The sequence below is a fragment of the Diadema antillarum genome, unplaced genomic scaffold, assembly GCF_040938485.1.
Source record: "Diadema antillarum isolate AM-2024a unplaced genomic scaffold, OU_Dant_1.0 scf00000210, whole genome shotgun sequence".
Taxonomy (NCBI): domain Eukaryota; kingdom Metazoa; phylum Echinodermata; class Echinoidea; order Diadematoida; family Diadematidae; genus Diadema; species Diadema antillarum.
This window is the reverse complement of record NW_027271099.1, coordinates 832,915-856,169: the sequence shown is the minus strand read 5'-3', so window position 1 is coordinate 856,169 and position 23,255 is coordinate 832,915. Positions and strand designations below refer to the sequence as shown.

The following is a 23,255-nucleotide window of genomic DNA, read 5'->3' as shown; positions in this document are numbered from 1 at the left end:
CCTGCAAAATACCAACTGTAATTGCCTCGCAAAACTACCTCGTATAGGTAATAATTGTGGTTATTATAATGACAGTGGCGATGTGTGTTTGGATATTTTGAAAACAACGATATTATATACAGTGGTCATGGCATTGAAATTATCCACAAAAATTATGGAGATGTTACTGATTATAATAGAGATGATGATGATGATGATGATGATGGAAAAATTATCAAAGAAGCTCTTTAATCGGGGTGTTGCAATCAAGAGAGGTGGGGACAAATGTATGGGCATCTTTGGAAGAATACTTATGGCAGAAATTTGTTACATATTATTAGTAGAAGGTGCATTAAAGAGAGAGAAAAGGGAGTTAGTATCACAGAAATTTATGTCTTGCACTCAACAAAATCATCTACATAAAGTTCTGTTAATCACACTTGTCAACCACTTCAGTGACAACAGGAAAAAGATGACACATACAATCTTAGTCTATAGACTGCCGCACATGGGACTTGAAGGTGTTAGTTTGCAATGGTCACAGTTTAAATGCATGTTTCTCAATTGCAGGATAAAGCTAGTTTGGTCTGTTGAGCTACTTTGTTCTTGTACATACTACACATATTTTGAAATGCTACTGAAACATGTTATAAATCATCAAAAAGTGGTTAGATATTGATATTGGCAATAGTCAACAAAGTTTGGCCACATCACCAAGTCATCAAAATGTCAAATGACCAGCAAAAGATACTTCATGCTGTGCAGTATCATCAAAGGTAAAACCCTCTATAAAAATGACAATAGATATTGGGCTCTTAACATGAACACAATAAAGACTAAGTACAACACTGTAATTATTCCTATTTATAGTATACTGAACTGTACAGAACACCTGAAACCACTCAAAAACAGATTATCAGGTTAAACTCACAACATAATTATTGCTCACAATGTACAATGTATTAATGGTTGATACATTATATGTACAAAGTCTACACAAAACTGGCACAAAAACAGACAAACATCACATACGACAAAAATTCAGCTAAACAACTTTCATATTTTGTGGAGTTCACAACTTGTTAAACAAGTTTCTGCATCATATGTCTCATATTTGATTTTGGTTTTAAATATCTAGAATGTGGAAATACACATGATCTGTTGGAAATAAATGAAAATGTGAATTTTATCATTTATGCATAATTCATAATTTCTCACTCTAATAATGTATCTCTGCAACAGAAATATTCTGATTATATGCATACAAATATCATAAGCACCATCTATTTGAGTTTAAAAGCAAAATGCTAACTTTTGGAATCTAAACAGCTCTTGACTGCAAAAGTTCCTCTTCATACAACTCAAAGATACTGGGTTTCACTTTGTATAGTTCAATTATTTCATGCAATACAAATTAATGAAGCAGTGTTAAAAATATACATCAGAGTTGGGTGAAAAAAAAGTTATAATTACTTTGTGATGCTGTAATTTAGACAACATCATGAGAAAGGTAATATTCATAAATCTATCCATTTCATATTGACATCTTTATCTTATTAGCATGCACTTGCATCCTGTACAAAATATGACTTTGTTCCTAAATGACATAACTTATTTTTTGAATTGAGTGATATCAAATTAGCAGGGGACAAACATTACAAACACACAGAGCAGGCACGGATTTTGCACATGCACAAAAATGGCTACTGTAGATGCATACTGTACAAGTGGAAGTTTTCGTGGTGTGAAAATTTTTGCGCAACCAGAAGCTAGTGCAGAAATAAAAGCACAAGAATATTTTTTCTTGCGATAGGTACCATGTGTTTATCATATGTTTTGATTACGTGGAATTTAAAAGAATAAAATGTGATATTCGTTATTCCCAGCTGAGCATGAAAAATAACATGCTTGAAAATATCCACTCTTACAGTACTCACATAGATGCACATACCCACACAGACACACAGACAAACAAACACACACAAACACCTTCCCTACACAAAATGGAAACACAGCAATAGCTACACATGTACAAATGACCAACCACACTGCTGTAGCGGTAAGCTTCAAACCAAAGGAATATACCTTAGACCAGAGCTGTATAATACAAAATGACAGAAACAAAAATAATAAACAGAAACGACCAAACCAATAAACACAATAAAAGAAATAAAACAAACTGTGTACTGAAATCAAAATCAAACAAAATAGTACAGCTTCTAAACAATTTATTCTTCCACTACAATAAATTTATCTTTGTTTTACACCTCATCAAAATCGAGCCATTTTTAATTCAAGAATTATGAAGACAGCAGTATACAAATTGGTATTTAAGAGTTGTAAAGCGTAGTGTTGAAGAGATGAAACACAGAAACACTACACATTCTCATTTCAATCCTACCATAAACAGCTGGTGATCTGTGAACTTTAGATGTATCAATATATAAGAGAAAAGCAATCCTTATTCTCCAGTGACAAAAGTACCGGAAAGAAAGAGAAGTCTCTGTTAAACAAGATGGGAAATTGCCATGGCAACCTCACCTGACCCGTATCTCTTCTACCTCGGGTACGTAGAGAGGACGGAGTCCCCGTTTCTTGCCGAACCCGTCCCCGCATCCCATCCCTCCGGCTGCGCCCGAGTCGTCCGATGAGCTCTGGATGCCGGGGAGCTCTGTCGGGATGGGCATCTTGCGGGCCGTGGTGGGCGAGAGACAGCGCAGGTCTGGGAGGGAGGAGGCCAGGGCCTTGCTCTGCTCGTTGACGTTGCACTTGGAGGGACTCCGCGGGGTCGGTGTCTCGTTCTGGGGTGGCGAGTCGGCACCTGTCACCTGCAGGGTCACCGGGGGAATCTCGGCTGATGGCTGGAAGAGAAAGAAGGCAGATGAATTTTAAACATGTACTAGCTACAACAACCCATGAATGTTGATCAAAATATAGTTCATTTGTGTCCTACAAATAGAGACATCACTTAAAAGCTCCCATGATTATGGCATTTTCTCTTTTGGTGTAAAATTAAATAGACAATAGACACAAAGACATAGTAACTGCATTTAGTCCAATACTTTGAATTCATAGTAAAATGTAAATTCTATTACAAATTTTTTTCTAACAGGACAGAAGTGCATTACTATCTGTGACAGTGAAGTTGTGATAAAAAGATTGTCCATCCAAAATGCAAGTACTTGTATACTCATGGAACACAGGAGCATCAATACTGCATATAACAGTAAATCTAATGAGGTCTACACCTATTGATACATTCTGTTCTGAGCACAATCAAGTGTGTTCACTTTCGAACCCACGTTGGAGACACGCCCCTCCTACAGGGGTATAAGAATGGCCCAAGAGGTACATATGTACTTCCCAAAATTGATGCTACCACCCACCTTGACCGCGGGAGGGCTCCTCAGTGGCAGTTGACTCTGGGTAAGCAGCTTCAGGCACTTGGCGATCAACTCCTCCCCGCGGAGGGGCTCCGCGGCACTTGATGCCGCCCCGCCCCCATCATCGGCCGAGACTGCGCTATCCATGGACGAGAGCGTGTCGGACTGGGTCATGTTGGAGGATGCCAGGTTGTCAGGTGTGGCTGACTCCATGGAGAGGCTGCGGGTGTTGTACTGCTCCTGAGCTATCTTCTCGTGGAGGAGAAGGGAGTGCCTTGCTCTCTCAACCTGGATGAAGAAGGCATGGAAATAAGAGAGGTGATCAATTAATATTATAGCATCATCCAAATAGTGTTTCTAATTCAGATATTAATCCAGTCTAATTTGGCAAAGGGAGAACAAGCTAAAAGCTCTATGTCAAGCAGTTTATATCATTGTCCTCTGGCAAGCAATGTCTTCTTCCACCAGCAAGTGTAAAGGTTTCATTATCAACCTTATTCTGGTTATCATTTTTAATCTCATCTGCTCATTAATACAATCTCTACAAACATAATGACTTGTTCTCATGCTGCTATCATGATCCTAAAAGCAACCTCATCCACTTGTTGGTGCATTGTGCATGGATGATACTGTTCTAAACTATTTAACATCATGGGAGGCTATCTGTAAGTTGGTTAACATCTTTGCCCCTTTCTTTAAAGGTATATGAAACAAACCACTTCTCTTGGTTTTCATCCTGATCATAAACACTGATCCTAACTCCTCTAGCATACAAAGGGACAGCAATAAAGAGGAACCACATTTAAATCAAGCAAACACTAAAATCACCACATCACTCATTGCAATCCAAACTTTGATCCCTTAAAGGCACTCAATCGTGGCGAGTGGTTTGTGCGGCACGGAGACGAACGCAACACGCTGCCTCCCCCATTCTGTATCAAATGTAGTGACCCCCGAATGAGAATAGCGCTGGCTCAATGGGTCAGCAAACAAAACTCGTAGGCCACGACAGCGCTCTCTGTGCTTATCTCCTAACCCAAAATGGCTGTCCCAGCGAGCCCCGAGAGCTTCCGAATGGACGCACACTCTCAGTGCGCATGCGCATGAAGAGAGGCCAAAAGAGCCACGCGTCTTCTGGCCTCTCTCCTCCAATCACCGCAGCTCGCGGTGACAATATTTGTGTATGATGCGTACGCACACACGCACACACACACACACACACACACACACACACACACACGCGTCTTCTGGCCTCTCTCCTCAAATCACCGCAGCTCACGGTGACAATGTTTGTGTATGATGCGTACACACACACACACACACACACACACACTTGTCTCAGTGGTAGCATTGTCCCACACGTTTATGGATATAGCACCGAGTCTGGCATTGCGCAATTGCATGCACAAACTTTGGTCGTTCGGAGTTTACGTACCATTAGGGATGGCGATCGGCTGCCTTTCACATCTCTCTGATCCAATGTAAACACTGATCCAAAGCATCACTCTATGTCAATCCATATATTGATCCCACTGCATCACTCTTATATAATCCAAACATCGACCAGACTGCATTACTCTAATCCAATCCAAACACTGATCCTACCTCATCACTCTAATCTCATCCACACAAGACTGATCCAACTGCATCATTCCGATCCAATCCAACCTGCTCAGAGCTTCACTCTACTCCAATCAAATTATTGATCAGACCATTTTACTCTAATCCCATACTGATCCTACCTTAATCACTTCAATTTAATAAAATGCAACAATGATCCCGCTGCATCATTCTGATCCAATCCAAACACTGCTAATACTGCATAAAATGATATCCAGAGATTGATCATTCTGCATCTCTCTAATCCAATCCAAACACTGATCCTACCCATCACTCTAATCTAATCCAAACATTGATCCAACTGCAACACACTTGTTTCATCTAAACCTTGATCAGACTGCATTCCTCTAATCCAATCTTACACTGATCCTACCCCATCAATCCTGTCTACTCAAAATGACACTGATCCCACTGCATCACTCTTATCCAATCTAAACATTGATCAGACCTAATTCCTCTATCTAAAAAGCTAATCCAACCACTGATCCTACCCATCACTCTAATCTAATCCAAATAACACTGATCCCACTGCATCACTCTTATCTTAACATTGATCAAGGTCCATTTCTTTAATCCAATACAAGCACTGATCCTATTTATTACTCTTATCTAATTCAAATTATATGATCCCACTGCACCACTCTCATCTTACCACTCAATGGACTGCACCTCTCTGATCCAATCTAAACACTGATCTTACCCCATCACTCTAAATTAATCCAAACATTGATCCCACTGCATCACTAATGCAGACATTGATCAGACCACATTCCTCTAATCCAATCTAATCTAAACGCTGATCCCACTGCATCACTCTTATCTTATCCTAGCATTAATCAAACTGCATTCCTTTCATCCAATACAAACACTGATCCTAACCATCACTCTACATTTATCCAAACATTGATCTGTACACTGATCTTACCCATTGCTCTATGTTACTTCAAACATTGATCCAACTGCATCACACTTTTCTTATCTAAACCTTGATCAGACTGCATCCCTCTAATCAAATTAAAACACTGACCTTACCAATCACTCTAAAATGATCCAAACATTAATCCCAATGCATCATTCTAATCCAATCCAAACATTGATCCTCAGCTAATCCCAACATTGGTCTCAATACATCACTCTAATCCAATCCAAACACCGATCCTACGTCATCACTCCAATCTAATAAAAAAAAAACACCAACACTGATCCAACTGCATCACTTTAATCCAAACCAAACATTAATCTCCTCATCACTCTAATCGCTGATCAAAACTGTCACACTCTAATCCTATCCAAACACTGCTCCCACCTCCTCTAGTCTGTTGAGTTTTTCCAGCTCCCACTGGTGATCCAGGATCAGGGAGTCAGCCCTTGGCCTCCACCCCTTTAGGTTCTCCTCTCCACGGACGTACGTACCCGACGTGTCGATCACCTTGCGCATGCGCCTCTGGGTACCTATGGAGAGAGAAGTAAAGTCTTATTGTCATAGAAGCCAAACAGAAGCATTACACTCTCACTTACAGGGACACAGACTTGCACCACAAATTATGACAAAATTGTTTTTCACATCAAATCCACTGAATTCAGTAAATGTTTCCAATTGAAAATTCAGATATCTACCTGACATCTTAATCTTATGGACTCCGATTTACTTTTCTGTGAGACACATTCTTTATCTCATCAAGTCTCATGTAGTCCTAAAATTTGGAAAAAAATACCAATAGAAAATATGATACAACTGTAATCAATTTGTTTTGCAAAACTCTGATGATGTATCTAAATATAAGCCGAGTGCTAGAAGTTTCTGATATCATATAATGGATCAACTTAAAATCATTATGATTCTACTTTTTTTTTCGTACAAACTGTAGACACATCTCTGCCTATATTTTCCTTTTGCTTTAATTCTATTTTCAAATTAATCTTATCAATATGAATTATGGAATAATCAGACATTAATAAACATTACTGAGCATTTTCATGTTTTATGATTGGTCAACGAAAACCTTCATGACTAAAAAATCTTTTATCATAACAAGAACTTCAAAATGTTGAAAGGTTTGAATAATTGTTAAGTGACTGCATTAAAGATTTACTCTTCTGCACTCAGCAGCAAGGACAATTACTGTGATGTTATCTTTTGCTTTCACTGATATTTCTACGTATAAAATGATCCTATTATACACTTGACAAACTGAACAAACGATATACTTCAGAAACCAATGATGTAGAAAATATTGACATTGAACAAATCGAGTGGTACATTTGTAGGTACAATCATAGGTGCGTTACACATGAAGAATTTAGAACAACAAAGTTAAGAGAAATAATAGCATGCTGTACAGACAACAAAGCAATATTGAATTACAATTAAAAAGCAATGCACTGTGCTGCATGCAAACTGTGCAGTGTGAAAGGGGTTGAGGGATACACTACTATTTCACTTATCGCGCAAACAATGAGATCATCGACATGCATGTATTGAAGAAGAGCAAGGTAGGAGAAGGATTTAAAGCCATGCGGGTTGGAGGAACAGGAGGTATGATTGACTTCTTTAGGTGTGGAGCATGGCCGCTGTGCATGCACATGGACAATGCCGTGCAAGACCTTTGTAGCACTCTGAGGAAAGAAAACATTCTTTTCATCCATCAGTGATTTTCTGGGGGATATCGCGAGTAGGGAACACCTCTTGGTGCCTCTTGATGACTTCCAGTAACTTAAACGGTTTGTGAAATCTGAACGGGAAGTGAAAATGTGCCCGAAGCTATCAGAGAGGAGAGGTCAAATTCATACAAGGCCATGTATAAGTTTACAAAAAAAAGAATAAAAGATAAAGGAACAGAAAAGGAAAAACCTGCCACACAAAAAAGTATCATGTCTATAGTTATGATGCATCTCCAACTATTCATCCTATCCGACATCCATTCTTTCATACGAGCATTAAAAAAACACCTCTAATCAAGGCTGAAAGATTTATTTATCCACAAGATGAATGAAAAATATGTCTGTATATTAACCCACTATTCTATACTTAGTTGAAATCAGAGCCAGTTGGAAAGTACAGCAGTTTCACTATTAATCTCAAAATATGATAAGAGATATAACGATATGACAAGAGAGGGTTGCAGCTCTTCGCTTTGATAATCAATGGGCGTATTCGGAATGAAACAGACAGCCTGTATTTCTTTGTTGAGTCGGCATTATGAAGAGTACTTTTCTTCGCCGTTTCAGATAGGTCATTACCAATGAGATTAAGCATGTATGTATGAAAACACACGACGGCAATATCTGGCCATCTATCTATGCTGCCTTACATATAGAGAAGTTAATAGTGCAGGTGGATCAACTGATATATTTACATCACATTAGAAACTTTGGGAATGTATTGGAGAGCAAAATGACTCATGGTTATCTATATGAGAACAAAGTTGATATACTACTCCCTAACTATTGCCTTCCTCCAAGAAACGAAACACAGAAAGAAAACAAAAATGCAAACAGATCAAAACTGAAAGCCTAAAATATGACTCGTTAATATGACATCTATACACATAATAGAATGAAAAGACAAAAATGGCCCTTACAGTATTCCATTGGGAAAGAAATCATTTGAGGGGTGATGTCGATGAAATTGGACAACATGCTGATGTCTCTGCAAGTTTGACCTGTGCACATGTCCACGTATGAGTGAGCTTTAATTTGGATGCGTCTCAAACAAGTGAAGAAATCCTATGTTAGACTGTCCTCCAAACAAAGCACTAAAAAAGAAAACACTGATCAGAATGATTCACGAAATGAAAGATGAGTTTGAAGGCTACCGGTCAATTTGAAACGTACAATTTGTATGCTAGTCCACCTCCCCATAACTGTTTTGAGCTTTGGTTTGGTTTGTTCATTTGTTTGTTTGTTTGTTTGTTTTTGAGAGAGCAGTAGATTCCTACATTACAATGGAATATACCATTGCTATTTCACTAATGAATCAAGATGTGCGGTGAACAGAGAATGCTTGGGGGTTCAAAGAAAGGCGTAAGACTGAGAAAGAGAAAAAGAGCGAAAGAGAGAGAGAGTTGTAGAGGTCAACTAATGAGAGATGATGTCACTGCAGAATGGACAATCCAAAAACAGAGTGACTGAAGGTACCACGATAGCTGTAGTCTCTCACGGTGAATTTGTAGTGAGATATCCTGGTACTCAAATTTTTCAATTGAGAGATAACAACCTGTGTGCCTCAATCAGGTCCAAAGACAGCTGTGTAATTCTATCAGTCCTGTCTATCTGTACACAGCTGTATTTATTTCACTAACAGGATGGTGTGAATAAAGATATAATTATACAGTTTGCAGTATGAAGAAATTATCTCTCCAGGATTGTTCATTTGTATTCTATCATCTTATGACCCTTTCAAGAATAAATAATACATAACCTCCATAATCAACGCAGACGCTTAAAGGCGAAACATCCATTCTTCTGTTTCGCCTTCTTGGCACAAAGGGTTAAGGGTCAAATTAATTCAAATTTGACAGAAACAAACAGATAGCAGGTTTTAATAATTACTATTGTTAAACACGAGTGAACTTCAGATTTTATACAAATTGGGCTTCAACTTTGAAACTGTCAGCATTCTTAGTTTTATATAGCCAAAATTTTGACAGAACTATAATTGTTGCAAGATCACAATCATACTGCTGACTGCTTTGCATAGAAATCTTTGTGACAAAAGATATCAGTCTAGTGAAAAATTGATGTTTCTACATATACATCGCATGCAGTCATATGCAGTGTTAGCATTACATAACATTCCATCAGTTAAGTTGATATCATCTATTTACAGCTCTCCTATGAGAGTGTATGTAACCATGACAACAGAAGCTCTGTAGAACCTGTGCCAAACTCGGCACTCAGTTGTCCATAGAAACACAAAACCTCCTCTGGGCTGAGAGCTTAATTCATGATCACAAGTGGGGAACATTTCTGGCCCCACTTTGATATTTGCTGACTTATGATATCTGAAGAGTTTGAGAGGATTGAGATTGAGAGGGAAAAGAAAGGCATCACTGGAGTAAAAGAAGAGAGAAGAAAAAAGTATCGAAATTGAAGCAGTTTGACATCAGACATGAATTCATGCAAGGTGCAAAAGACGAGATGAAATAGTGGAGTATGAAATGCTGGGTGGTACTGTCTATGAAAGCAGCCGGTAGAGTCTTAACTTCAAAGAAAATGCAACATAAAATTCAAATAAATACTCAAAAACTTCTTCCATTTGAATAAAGAAAAGAATAACAAATGACAGCTACAAAGCATAAGTCATACTGGTTGTAGTACATTATTTCAGAGCATGCAATCAAGTAAACAGAGACTCAATACTTTGGGGTATACAATAATATGTTAACAAAACTTTGCGGCAGAAAATCTATGCAAAATTCAACCACTTGAATATCAGATTCACTGCATTGCTATTTCATCCATAGTAAATATCTGAATTACATTTGCCTATAACTTAATCATGCATGCTCTTGTTATCCCCAGCCATCTTAAATCGTGAATCCAGTTCAAGTTGTTTTTTCCTTCTCTCTTTACCTTCAAATGACAAGTTTTTGGTTGTTTTCTTGCAAAACAGTTACTAGATAAAAAACACATCTCCCCCCTATTTTGGCTTTCCAATCAGACATTCTCTCTTCTCTTCCATTCAAATCTTCTGTTTGATTCAAAACATTTGCAACAAATCATGTACTAAAATTCCATACACAAAAACAACACAAAAAATTAAATGGAAAGTAAGAAAAAACTTGACAGAAGGTTACATTGTATTTGTTCACATAAGTGGAATATTTTTTCCATTCATATAGAGGTTTTTGCTACAAGGAAGAAAAAAACAAACCAAAGATACAGAGGAAGGAAGATTGTAACTACAATGTAAATAGCAGAACAAAAATCAGGAACAAAAGAGCTATGGCAGGGAGACTGTAACCCCATACGAGAGCCTTGTAACAAGGCTAGCATGGACATGGATCTTACCACTCAATTGAGGTGGGGATAGAGTCATGGAGTGAGGGGAGGTGGACTCCAGTAATTCCCTCAGGTCATACTGACTAAAAGACTTGCCTGGCAAAGAGGTCAAAGGTCAGTGTGTTTACAGTATCGATTTTATAAAAAATACAGAATGTAGCCAAAAAAAAAAATGTTTAGAAAAGATGGTAAATAAAACGGAACGAGCACAACAACAAAAAATAAAATGGAAACATAATATGTATTTATAAAACAATATTGTAATGGGTGAGCAACAAAATGAATGTGGGGGAGGGGTAGGTATTTTTTTTTTTTATGAGGAAATGAATGAAAATATATAATGGGAAGAATTGAAAGGGAAAATTGGAGGGGTTAACAATTACACAGGGAGAGAAAATGTCAAAAGAGAACAGTGTGAGTTGACGAGTGAATGCCGCACAGCGATGAGTAACATGTCATAGGGTAGACACGGATAGTTAGCTATCACAAAGCTTATCACTACAGAAAGCTGTCTTGGGGTATGAAAGATATTCAAAGAAAAAGGTGGGTTTTTTTTTTTCCTTTACTGTTTCCTTGAATAAAAAATGAAAAAAAAAATGTCCATGTCCCCATCACCTGATAATACTTGAGGGTGATATGATTTGGGGTGTAAGACATTTCATAGATGATGCAATCACCTGTGTTTGTTTCTTTGGGTTTGTTTGGCTTTTTTTTGGGGGGGGGGGGGAGGTAGGGGATGGGGTGGATACCGGTTTCCCCTCAACAAATGCACTCCAATTTTGAGTAATAAAATGATTGTTTCTGTTTTGGAACTCGAAAGCTCAAATGAAATTAGCATCAAATATGTTGAGTTTTTAGGAATTACACAAATGAATATGAACATGACTGAATATCAAACTGCTCCGTCTAATCCCTAAACTCACCAACAGGGCCACTAGCGTACAAAAGACGGCATTATGCAAGTCATCTGTATTTTATTGCTATCATTTTGTCTTTTCTCTCTTTTTTTTTTCGTTGTTGCAGCTTTCCGCAAAAAAAAAACACCCCACAAGAAACAAATATATACAATATATATTCTTTTTTTTTTCTTTCTCAAAATGAGGGAATGCATCTTCTAATGGTAAAGGGAAGCATGCTTTATAAATAAAATAAAGGCAGCAAGTCCCTCAGAACTTGGGGAATACCCCAAGACAGCTTCACAATTTCAGACATTCTGGCAAAAAAAAAAAAAAAAATGAAGCAGGCAAAAATACCTTCAAAATCTGATGCTAAGCGAGTGCCTGTCATATACACGACAAAACAGAGCATTCCGTATTAAAATGCAATGCTACTTTTCTCTTTCTCCGTGAATCTCACTGATGAAACAACAAAAAAAGTGTTTATCATATATGATATGAAACTGTACGTCAAACTAAGAAAAAAAAACGTTGTGGGGAAAAATGGAATGCACAGACATGAATGGGGGTGGCATGGAAGTGTTCTACGAACAGACGTCACTACTAATGATTGTGGAAACGAAGAGGGATGAACAGGACTTGTGTTTAATTAACCCATCTCAGCGTAGGCGGAAAAATAGTTGGACACACAACTTTCTCTACGAGCAACAGGAGTCAATGATCCAAAATCGCGACAATTTGGGGCTCGACTATTTTTCTTCTCCTCGTCATTTTGGATTTTGAAATGGTAGATGTGATTGGGGGAGTGACAATTTGAGTTTTCCTCAAATATCTGTGAAAGAGGGCTGAACTTAACAAAGTCCAAATCAGCTGACACTTGAGGTCATGTTGTAGTTATTTCGTTTTAAAAATTCTCGAATAAATAGAACATGATGGAAAACACCTGACAAAAGAATACAGGTGTATATAAGAACAGCAACTAATGTGTAAATCAATATCTTGATGCGGATTTTTTTTTTTTCCATCTCAGTGGATAAATGCACAGGAAATATGCTTTCTTGTTTTCCAATAATTCAAATCATAATTTCAAACGATCTATCATAGTTGTTAAAATTATTGACTGCAAAGATCTCTGAAAATGTTAGAAAAATATAATGATTTCACTCTTTTCCACTGTCTTGATGATGTGGAACAAATTAACCCATCCATAACCAGCAACTCGTGGTGTTTGGATGCCCTCAAAAGTCATTTTTGCAAATGTATTCGATGGGTTAATTAACGGATGGAAGAAGGTCAAATCTGTGGGTCATACCATTTCTCCCCCAAGTTATCCACTGCCACATGTCTGCTAGGCAATTTTATGTGGGCAATCATTTACAGAATTTAATGTTGCCATGGTAACAGCAGAGAACAAGCCATCGAATTTACAAAAATATCAATTCTTTTTTTTTTCCTTCTTTCAGGCAGTGTCCTTGAATACGTTTTACACTATAACACGTACTACAATCCCATCGATTTGAAGGCATGAACCTGAGAAAGAGATTTCTTGATTTGTCACAGTGGGTGACATGGGCGTTTCACTTCAAATGTGGACTTTTTGAATTTGTCTATCATATATACTCATGAAATTTTATGGATTTCGACTTGACCAGACCCTTTACAAATTCGTGATTTTCATGTAGCTTGTACACAAGAAGACTGCCCAAAATCAAAAGAGGTATATTCTACAGGCACTACTTAAATCAAATGATTAAAGAATGACATTGAATACATCAACTTAAACTCTTTGTACATGATGATTAAATATTCATATCATTTACAGTGGGCAATGTTTAAAATTCTTCTTTGGAAGTGCAATGCTAAAAAAAACAATCATACTGTTGTAAGAAAGATTACATGTATTTACTGAAAAAAATAAGTTGATGATATTGCCATCACAAGATCATAATTCAAAACAAAACAACAAATCCACTCAGTTGATTTTCATTATAGGTTGTACCGAATTCTAAATAACAATTAGCTTCCATGAATATAAATGAATATAAAATGCTATAGCTATTTCTTGTCAATAAAATCCATAAGACAGTATCTTGACATTATCTGATCTCACAAAAATAAGAGGGTACTCTATCCAGAAAAAAAATTGAATTACATATCATTTATAATCAACAAAAAACCAAACAAACAATATATTTTATAATAGTGGTTTTATGTGAGTTTTTCCATTCTTTAGAGCATGGTGGTCTTATAAAGTGAAATGAGATAAATATTTTATTTTTTTATTAATTTTATTTTATCTTTATCCTACTGTCTCCTTTTCATGTATGTAGTACCAGACAATGGTAGAGTTCAAAAAGACATTTCCGAAAAATCAATATTTACTACAAATCTGATTATTCCTAAGTATGAAACAAACTAGTGTATTCAATTCATTTCATTAAGGGATCTGAAATTGAAGGGAAAAGTGTATTCAATTCAAGAAGGTGTTTCCAATTTAATTCAAGAAGGGGTCTGAAATTGAAAAAAAAAGGTCTATTCAATTCAATTCAGAAAGTGGGCTGAAATTGAAAAAAAAAAAGAAAGAAGAAGGAAAGATGGCACTGAAATTACAATCCCGATCTTAGACTCATTTCAAGTGTGCAAGACATGTATAAATATTTGCTGCATAATCAAAGAAGAAAACAATATTCAACTAAACACTTCATAAAAACAGCTATAGGGCTACAGGATTTATTTTCACTCAAAGGCATTAAGAAGTTTGAAGCTGTTCACTGATTTATAATACAATCATTCAAATATAGTATAGGCCTATTTACACACATACAATATATGCCATATATTTCACAAGTTTGATGTATTGCAACTTTGGACTTGCAAGAAAATTTCACGCATGATTGCATTTCTGTGCAATCAGTGCAGTGATGAAATAAGAAAACAAGTATCGTCAAGTATTTAAGGATTTACCATCTTGCAATCAACGTACAGGGCATTTGTTTCATGAGTGGCAATATCAAATAGAGTTTTTAATTTCCAGACTATCATTGGACTTGCAAAATTCTCGAAAATAAAATCACTGTGAAATATACAACACATACAGTACATGATTGCCCTCGAAACTGTATGAATCATAAAGACATTTGACTGAAAAAGGATGTAGATAAAGCAATGAGTTTTTGAAATGGTGATAGAAACAAAAACAGCACAGCTGAATCTTTGGGGGATTTAACATGAAAACCATAGTTTAAAGCTGGTGATTAATTTTGAAAAATTACCAATGAGAGAAAAAAAAAAGCAAAGCTTTGGCTAATTTTTACATCAGCATGAGATAAAACACCATACATGTGTGCAGATTGTTAACACATACATGTAAATATTTCTCCTGCGGCTGAAATATAGCTGTCATTAAAACAAATGACTAAACATTTCTCTTCATTGTTTAGTTGCTGTTGTTTTTTAATTTCACATTGATTTAAAGTCACCATTTCTTTAAGTATGGAATCTAAAAACCTTTTTTCCTGTTATTCATAGAAAAATGAAAGTCAAAGCCTACACTGGGACAACGCAGCACTAACAAGTACAAGATAGGGCAAAAAACTATTGTGTGGAATGATTGGTGATTCTTTACAAAATATGCATGCTGTTAAAGAACTGTTAGTCAAAGATATCTTGCACAGCCAGGATTGGACAAGCATTTTGTTAATATGGATAACCTCCCTCCCAAAAACAATAATTCAAAACAAACAAAGTACAATCAAAATGAAATCTTGCACTTCTCCCTAGCCCTGCACTGTACAAACTGATTCTCCATTCACTGTAATACCTAAAGCCACAGGTACCAAACATTGTACAGGTCATGTCAGATTATATACAGATGTATTAATATATTTGGAATGTGCACAAGCAATATGATCACATGGTGCAACAGAAACATCTGCAATTCAATAATCCAGAAATCACAATGTCATTATGCATCAATATTGGCCAGTTGAAAAGGATTTTCCAACTTTTTGAAACTTTTCAAATGAGCTTGGACTGTTCTATTCTCTTTTTTAATTCCTAATTTTTTAGATATCAGTCTTTCCAATCCTGGCCGATCCCATCACTGCATTCCGGTGGTAAGAAATTAGTCTTGGTTAATGGCAGGCTTTATATGACGTGTCATCATGGTGCAAGAAAAAAAAAAGAAACATTACCCAAAGATAAGAGAAGATTCCTCCCCTATACATCAAATCACTTGAAGATTGTCATCATATTTTCCACCATAATGTGTTCTTTTTCACACCGTCAAACCATTTAAAGTGACAACTGCATTGTCTGAGAGTTGGCACAGGCATCTGCAACCAGTACCTATTTTCTGGTACATGTATCTCCATGTTCGTGGCTATCCAAGCCCTTTTTTCTCCAGACAAAAGGCTTTCTAGTAAGGAAGCAAAACAGCCCTTATCCAGTTGAGTTTGATGGCTTGAAACAGTATAAAAATGTGAATAACCATAAGCGGAATGCAGAATGAAGTGTTCATATGAGAAATTTTGCATATTTTTTTAACGTACATCCGATCGTAGACCCTGTACCGGAGCTACAACATCCGCCTACTTCATCTAATGTGGTATGGCCACTGATGAAGAAGGGTCATTAGCATACTTGTGCTGGACTCTGTGAAAAATATTCCTAATAAAGCATTAAAAAATTTGATGGGTCAAACATTGGAAAACATGATGACAGCATTCAAGTCATCAAAATAAATTCACTTCAATATCCCAGCTAATGACTTTAAGCCCTCAATTAAAAAAAGAAAAGAAAAGACTTATCAACAATTTGAATAACTGCATTCCTCTTTCTACGCTTTCTTCGATAAACTCTTACCTGGACTCAGGGCCTCTGCTGATCGCAGAAGAGAGATCTCATAAACGCCTGTCACGCTGTTACTATGGAAACAACGCGTAAAAAGGAAAGAAAAGAATTAAAATCCACAGCATGTAACACCAGAAAATGCAGGACCCCATTTTTTTTCTTTCAAAGTATTGAGAACGTAAATATCTCATGGTGTGAAGAAATTCACTGACCTGATTCTGTCATACTTTTGTGAAAACAGATATGCAAATATTTTCAATGCAATATTTTGACTCAATTAATTTAGGATTAAGTATGAACAGGTAGCAAGATATAAAATAAAGACATTTGAATTTTGTAATATCAATACAATGGAGTGAAAGAGTATTGAATTCAGTATGTTTACCATTCTGTCAGTAATATGTTTTCTAGTTTTTCCCCTCTGTCATATAGTAGCTGGAGAGTCCATTTCCAAACTCTCTATTCATAGCTTGGCACAGGAGCACGGGTTTGGCAGAAATATAATTCGATGCTCATGCAACCTGTTCCAGTGAGATATGTGGAAACTTTAAAATTGCGTTTCTCTCCCCTTCCCCTTTCTCTCTCTCACACACACACACACACAGACACACATACAGAAACACACAAACTCCAATTCACAGCCTGGGGGGGTTGGGACAGAGTATTTTGCTTCTCAACAACAGAGGGCAGAAGAGCATGCCCGTATCTACCTGTCGGACGGTCTGTAGTAGCTGGAGCCGAAGAGACTCCTCAGGGAGCGGGAGGGGCTGATGCGGGCATCACGCTCGTACATCTGGAGGCAGATATCCTTGGTGACGCAGGCGGACTGGGCGCAGTTATCCAACTAAAGGTCAATACAGAGAAAGACACTGAGTGAACCACACAAGGAGGGAGTGGGTGTCATTGAATCAGATTCAAACAGGAGTTGGGTGTGTCAATGCAGCCATGCATCAGTGGGGGCTGCACCCATCAGCAGCCTGCCAGTGTGGTGCACCAGAACAGACTGCTCAACACATCTTGAGTGAGTGCCCTGACCTCTGACCACCTGACAACATGGACCTAACACACCCTACCCCTGAGACTGAATTCACAATACACATATCACACTTGGAGACCATGATGCTGAGTTCATATGAGAACACAAATTGGATAAAGGAGATATCTTTTGATCTTAAAACGCAAAAGAGACAAGAGAAAAAAACAAACAAAAATGCTCCAAAATAATGCAAATTGATGAAATTCTTGCATCAAGTTGTTATATTCCAACTAATTGATAAATTTCCCTACTCGATGTAAATAAGCAATTGTTTTTTTATTTTTTTTCAACAAATTATCATTATCAATATACTATAAGTTGATAATTATTAGTATTGATATACATGTATATCAATATATCTTTTATTCATGTATATAGATACAGGGCAATTTGTCAATCAGCTGCGATATTATGATAAAGATACTTCTACTACCTTCCTACCACTATGAACAATAACAATGATAATGATAATAATAGTAATGATGGTAATGATAACGTTCATGATACCAGTGATAATTCATGATCATAATTGGGTCTTTTATAACATCTACAAAATCTTTAATGTTTGTACAGTACTGTACTCCTAAAGGACCCAGTACTTTCACTCATCAACATTGATTGCAAACTTCATCTAAGAGGGAAAGTGAGGAAACATAATCATCAATTGAAGGCCTCACCCTGAACCATGCACCCCGCAGGATTGGAACCCATGATCTACTAGTCTAGGGCCTTGAGCTTTTTCCACTATACCATGCTGCCCCCACAAAATGCATAACTCATCCATTAGTAGTTTATAGACCGATTCGGGTTCGTTGAGGGCAGCAGACAATTTGTGGCACTGGACGCAGCCATGAGCTCATTTTGAGTTGTCTTACAACTTGTAGCCCACCCCCCCCCCCCCCCTCCTCTCCCCCATCCCCGGGCAACATGTTTATCAAGCACTTGTAACAAAGGTTCGCGCACTAAGCAAGCGTTCGCGCACTCAGTACGAGAGGCCTATTGGCTATTAAAAACGACCATGCATCAGTTTTTCATTCCGCGCGCGGAAGGGGGTGGGGGAGAGGGGAGGGCGGGTCGGCTAAGACACCGCGTTAATGGCACTGCCCATGCCAAAAATACACATAGCGCGTCACAGAATCGGTCAATACATCGCTGGACGTTTTTGACATTTTAAAGCTCGATAGTGTGGGGATACCATGGAGTGGGACGACTAACCCTGTTTGAATATGTGACCCTGCATGACAAAACAAGCAAAAAGTCTTGAAGTTTTCCTATTTTCTGAAAGAGAAATATCTTCTTCTACATTATACTAAAGGTATAATTGGCACTTATTTTCAGTCCTCACACAAAATCAGTGCATGCCACTTTTTGTTGGTTTTGTGATGCATGGTCACATACATTCAAGAATCCCTGTAATACATTCTTTGCAGCTTTATCACTGATCTTGTGTCATTACTGTACACACACAGCCAAAGAATCTTTACTGGAGTCAAACGTTACCGATGAGCAGATTACGCTTTGATGCACATGTTAGCTGACCAGGGCTATTCATGGTTTTCAAATATACCCCAGTGGGCAGTGAATGAATCAGACCACCCACGAATCACCATGCTACTGGGTCTTAACCCATTGGCCCGAATTCACGGAGGTGGTACAATTGAACCGATGGTTTAAACCAGTGGACAAAGACCGTAGTTTTTTATGGGGCACCAAGTGTCGCATGGCCTACTGCGATACAAAATCAGTCATTGTGTTGACGAAATGTTCATTTTGTTAACGAAATGGTCATTTCGTTGACAAAATGACTGGTTTTGTAATGAAATAGGCCATGCGACACTTGACGCCCCATAAAAAACTACGGTCTTTGTCCATGGTTTAAACCATGGCTTCAATTGTACCACCTACGTGAATTCTGGCCATTGAGGACAAGTCTTTGATTATACCCGGGCAGGGGTCTATGGGAAATATGTGTTGTAGCAAAATCAGTCCATCCTCAATGGGTTAAAGACAAATATTTGTGGCCACTGACCTCAAGGTAGGCAGACAAGGTGAGGTACACCATCTCGCCGTACGGAGTGACGCGGTTCAGCAGGACAGAGTTGTGCAGCGAGCTGTCCCACGCTGCCTCAAAGCGGAAGAATGTTCTGAAACAAACAAACAAACAAAATGTATAAGCCATCCAGAAATCATGCGTGTCATATAAATCCATCTCATACATATCGCTTTGCTTGACAAAACAAACGGTGAAACCATCCCCCAAATTTACTTCTAACATAACTTTATATGTTATGTGTTTGTCTATAAAGCCATTTTACTTTTTTCATACTACAATATAAAGAAATATCGACGAACAGGACATAACCTAAAATCATCAAAAATATGATACACATTTCTGTGCATTATTCAGGATGGACTTTTTCCCTATGACAAATCTTAAACCGACAAGTATCTGGTGAAATATTTAAGACAGGGTCAGAGTTTGTAAAATACAAACGAGCTTTTCACTTATAATAAATCTCTCTGAAACCCCAAGAAACCAAGGCTCATTAAAATGAGATTTTCTTACCCTTCTGACATTAAAAGCACACACAAAAGTGAAAAAAATGCATCTTTGAAAAATCTTCCCTGGCAGAATATGGGCTTTAAAAACTTGAAGAGTCTAATAAATTACACTACATCGTTTCTCTCTTCAACATTTCATTATCAACATCATCAACATCAACATCAATATTAGCTTCCTCCTCCTCCTCCTCCTCCTGATCATCATCATCATCATCATCATCATCACCATCATCATTTCGTCATTGGCAACATCATTACCAACCATCACCATTATCACTGCAACTGTTCAAATCAAACATCATTGATGACCATCTGTTACGTCTAAACAGTAAGTAACAAACAAATTTGTTTGATAAGGTACACGAAAACGAAAACGTCCCACAGAATTCCGTTGAGGATGATGGAGAAATGACCCATACACCCACCTGTCGTCTCCTGGATGTCCCCCGTGGCTGGCCGGTAGAAGGTTCAGGGAGAGAACGGACAGCTCGTTGTCCGGTTCGGTCACCTCCAAGGTGGTGCGAATGCGACCTGCGGTCACCAGAAGACAGGAGGATAAACTTTCAGAGCTACATTACGTACACCACTTTCCGAAACGATAGTACGCCTTCCACTGCCTTACATATAATACTACACATTTCCAAGATGAATCAGGCAGGAGTATTGGGATTTTTCAAGGAATGAAACAAGTCATTTCGATTCTGAAAGTCAAAACTTTGGCAAGTACAGTGTAATGAGCTTTGCACGCCTAACGTCCATGCATTTAAGTCCCAAGAGACCATTCAAATAACAACCAGCTAACTGGTAGTTTTCCTTCACTATACTGAAATTTCATTATAGCCGAAAAATAAAGTGTAAAAAGATATACAGATTATAGTAATTTTGGGGCCTGAATTTTTACTTTGTTGTAGCGAGAGTTTCATTATAACCATGTTCATTACAATGAGAGTGCATCGTATCAAAAAAGGAAGACTGAATGCGATCAGGGGGGCATTTCATGAAGGAACTTGTCAGATGAAATATCTGACAAGTCAATTATATCCGACAAGTTTTGAGAAATTCTTTAGTCTGGGGACCATTTCATGAAGGAACTTGTCGGATAAAATATCTGACAAGTCTCTTCTATCCGACAAGTTTTGAGAAATTCTTTAGTCTGATTGGTTGATTTCTCTGAACTTGTCGGATATAATTGACTTGTCGGACATTTTATCCAACAAGTTCCTTCATGAAATGCCCCCCTAGAAGGCAGACTGACCGACGACGAGCTCCCTGACGTCCTTCCATAGCAGCTCTTCGGTGGCCTCATGGACAATAGTGATGGCGATGCGTCTCTGGATGCCCTGGTGTAGAAGGAAGACCCCGCTACACGGGAGGTCCTCACTGTGGTCCACGTAGGCAGACAAGTACCTGGTGGCAGAACACAAAGAAAAGTATCTCAACTCAATTCAAATTCAATTTATTCATCATCCTTTCAGAAACCTTATGCAGAGATATAAAAGATACACAAAGATACATAATTATACACACAGTAACTAAAACAAAAGAAAGAAGAGTAACACAATTGTGGGAATGCCACAAGAAGCAGTGCTTATAAATTGGGGCCCCAGTGAACATAAGCACTTAGATATTGCCGTAGTATAGACAAGGGGAGAAAAAAAAACTTATCGATACACAGTCATCACATTGAAGATAATCATATATAGACTGCTACAGTTGTACTTTGGAATACGTAATATGCTTGCAAGCCTTTGAAATCAGATATACATGTACCTATGAAATCAGACATACACTTGAACATGAAGTCAGCGAGTCAGTAGGTGTTTCCATTCTTCCCATTTTTTTCCCCTTTCTCTTATTTTTTTTTTTAATACTGACAAGATATATTTTTTAGGGTTTTCACAAGCCTGAAAAAGTAATCATGCTTAGAATCCGGTAGCAGATAGGGATATTGCTCAAACACAGACATTGCAATGGACAAAGTTCATTCTGCAGGCAGTTCCAAACTGCAATTTTGTTATTTCTTCAATATCAAACGAGTCAAAAATGTCAAGAGAAATCTGGGTTTTATTACATTTTTAGTTGGCAATGGATTCTACATTAGATATCATAATGTTACAGTATATGAGAATCAACATTATTCCTTATCCACAATAGATACTAAAAGGCTGATGTTGTTTTTTTTTCTTCTTTTCCATTTTCTTTCTAATTCATTTTCAACAAGTAGATGGATAATACTGATAAATCTCTTTTCTTCTGCGGGGCTGTACTTTGGGTGGAATTAGGCAAAAAAAAGAAAAAGAAAAAGAAAGATACAACAGCATTGCATCATTATGCCACAATGTGCTTCAAGTACTTGTAGCTGCTCCTTTTTTGTTTTCAAATTTCCTGTGCAATTTTTCAAACATCTGTAACCCCTGTCAAAGATTCAGATGTTCTGTCTCAATCCAAGTTTCTCCATTGGAGCATGAGTGAATGAGCATGATGCCTGCGTGCTGCAATTGCTGACGAATGGCAATACTCACTCTCCAGAGGGCGCCAGCTCACAGATGTCGAAGTAGACCAGCAGGTCGTGCTTGGAGTGGAGGTGGCTGGTGGATGGGGTGCTGATGAGACCCATCCTCGGGGAGGGAACTGGGGGCAAAAGGGGGCATAAGTATTGTTAGGCTTAAAGGCATGGATGTTATGAGAATTACAAGTATGGTTCCATCATCACCTGCATAGCTTGTAATATGTGCAATAGATACCCTGCATATCCAGCACGTGTACATGTACATAAAGGTAAACACAGTTTCTGTATGACTGCATAAAAAGTTTATTTCTACTCTAAAATGGAGACATACATGTATAAAGTGTATGCATAAGAAATGTGTGAAATAACAATGTGATAACACAACTTACATGTAAGTTGGGTAAGGATGAAAAAGC

General features: G+C 37.7%; 1 protein-coding gene across 1 annotated transcript in view; it reads right to left on the bottom strand.

Moving 5' to 3' along the window:
• LOC139724255 (kinesin-like protein KIF1A) overlaps nt 1-23,255 on the bottom strand; it is a 171,218-nt gene that overhangs the window by 6,000 nt on the left and 141,963 nt on the right. The window contains exons 30-40 of the mRNA XM_071635396.1: nt 22,853-22,961; nt 21,586-21,737; nt 20,756-20,861; nt 19,798-19,912; nt 17,443-17,576; nt 16,745-16,806; nt 13,194-13,226; nt 10,995-11,081; nt 6,289-6,434; nt 3,366-3,650; nt 2,521-2,840 (exon numbers count right to left, since the gene is read on the bottom strand). Of these exons, the coding sequence (XP_071491497.1) occupies nt 2,521-2,840; nt 3,366-3,650; nt 6,289-6,434; nt 10,995-11,081; nt 13,194-13,226; nt 16,745-16,806; nt 17,443-17,576; nt 19,798-19,912; nt 20,756-20,861; nt 21,586-21,737; nt 22,853-22,961 (1,549 nt within the window). The remainder of the gene's footprint in view (nt 1-2,520; nt 2,841-3,365; nt 3,651-6,288; nt 6,435-10,994; nt 11,082-13,193; nt 13,227-16,744; nt 16,807-17,442; nt 17,577-19,797; nt 19,913-20,755; nt 20,862-21,585; nt 21,738-22,852; nt 22,962-23,255) is intronic.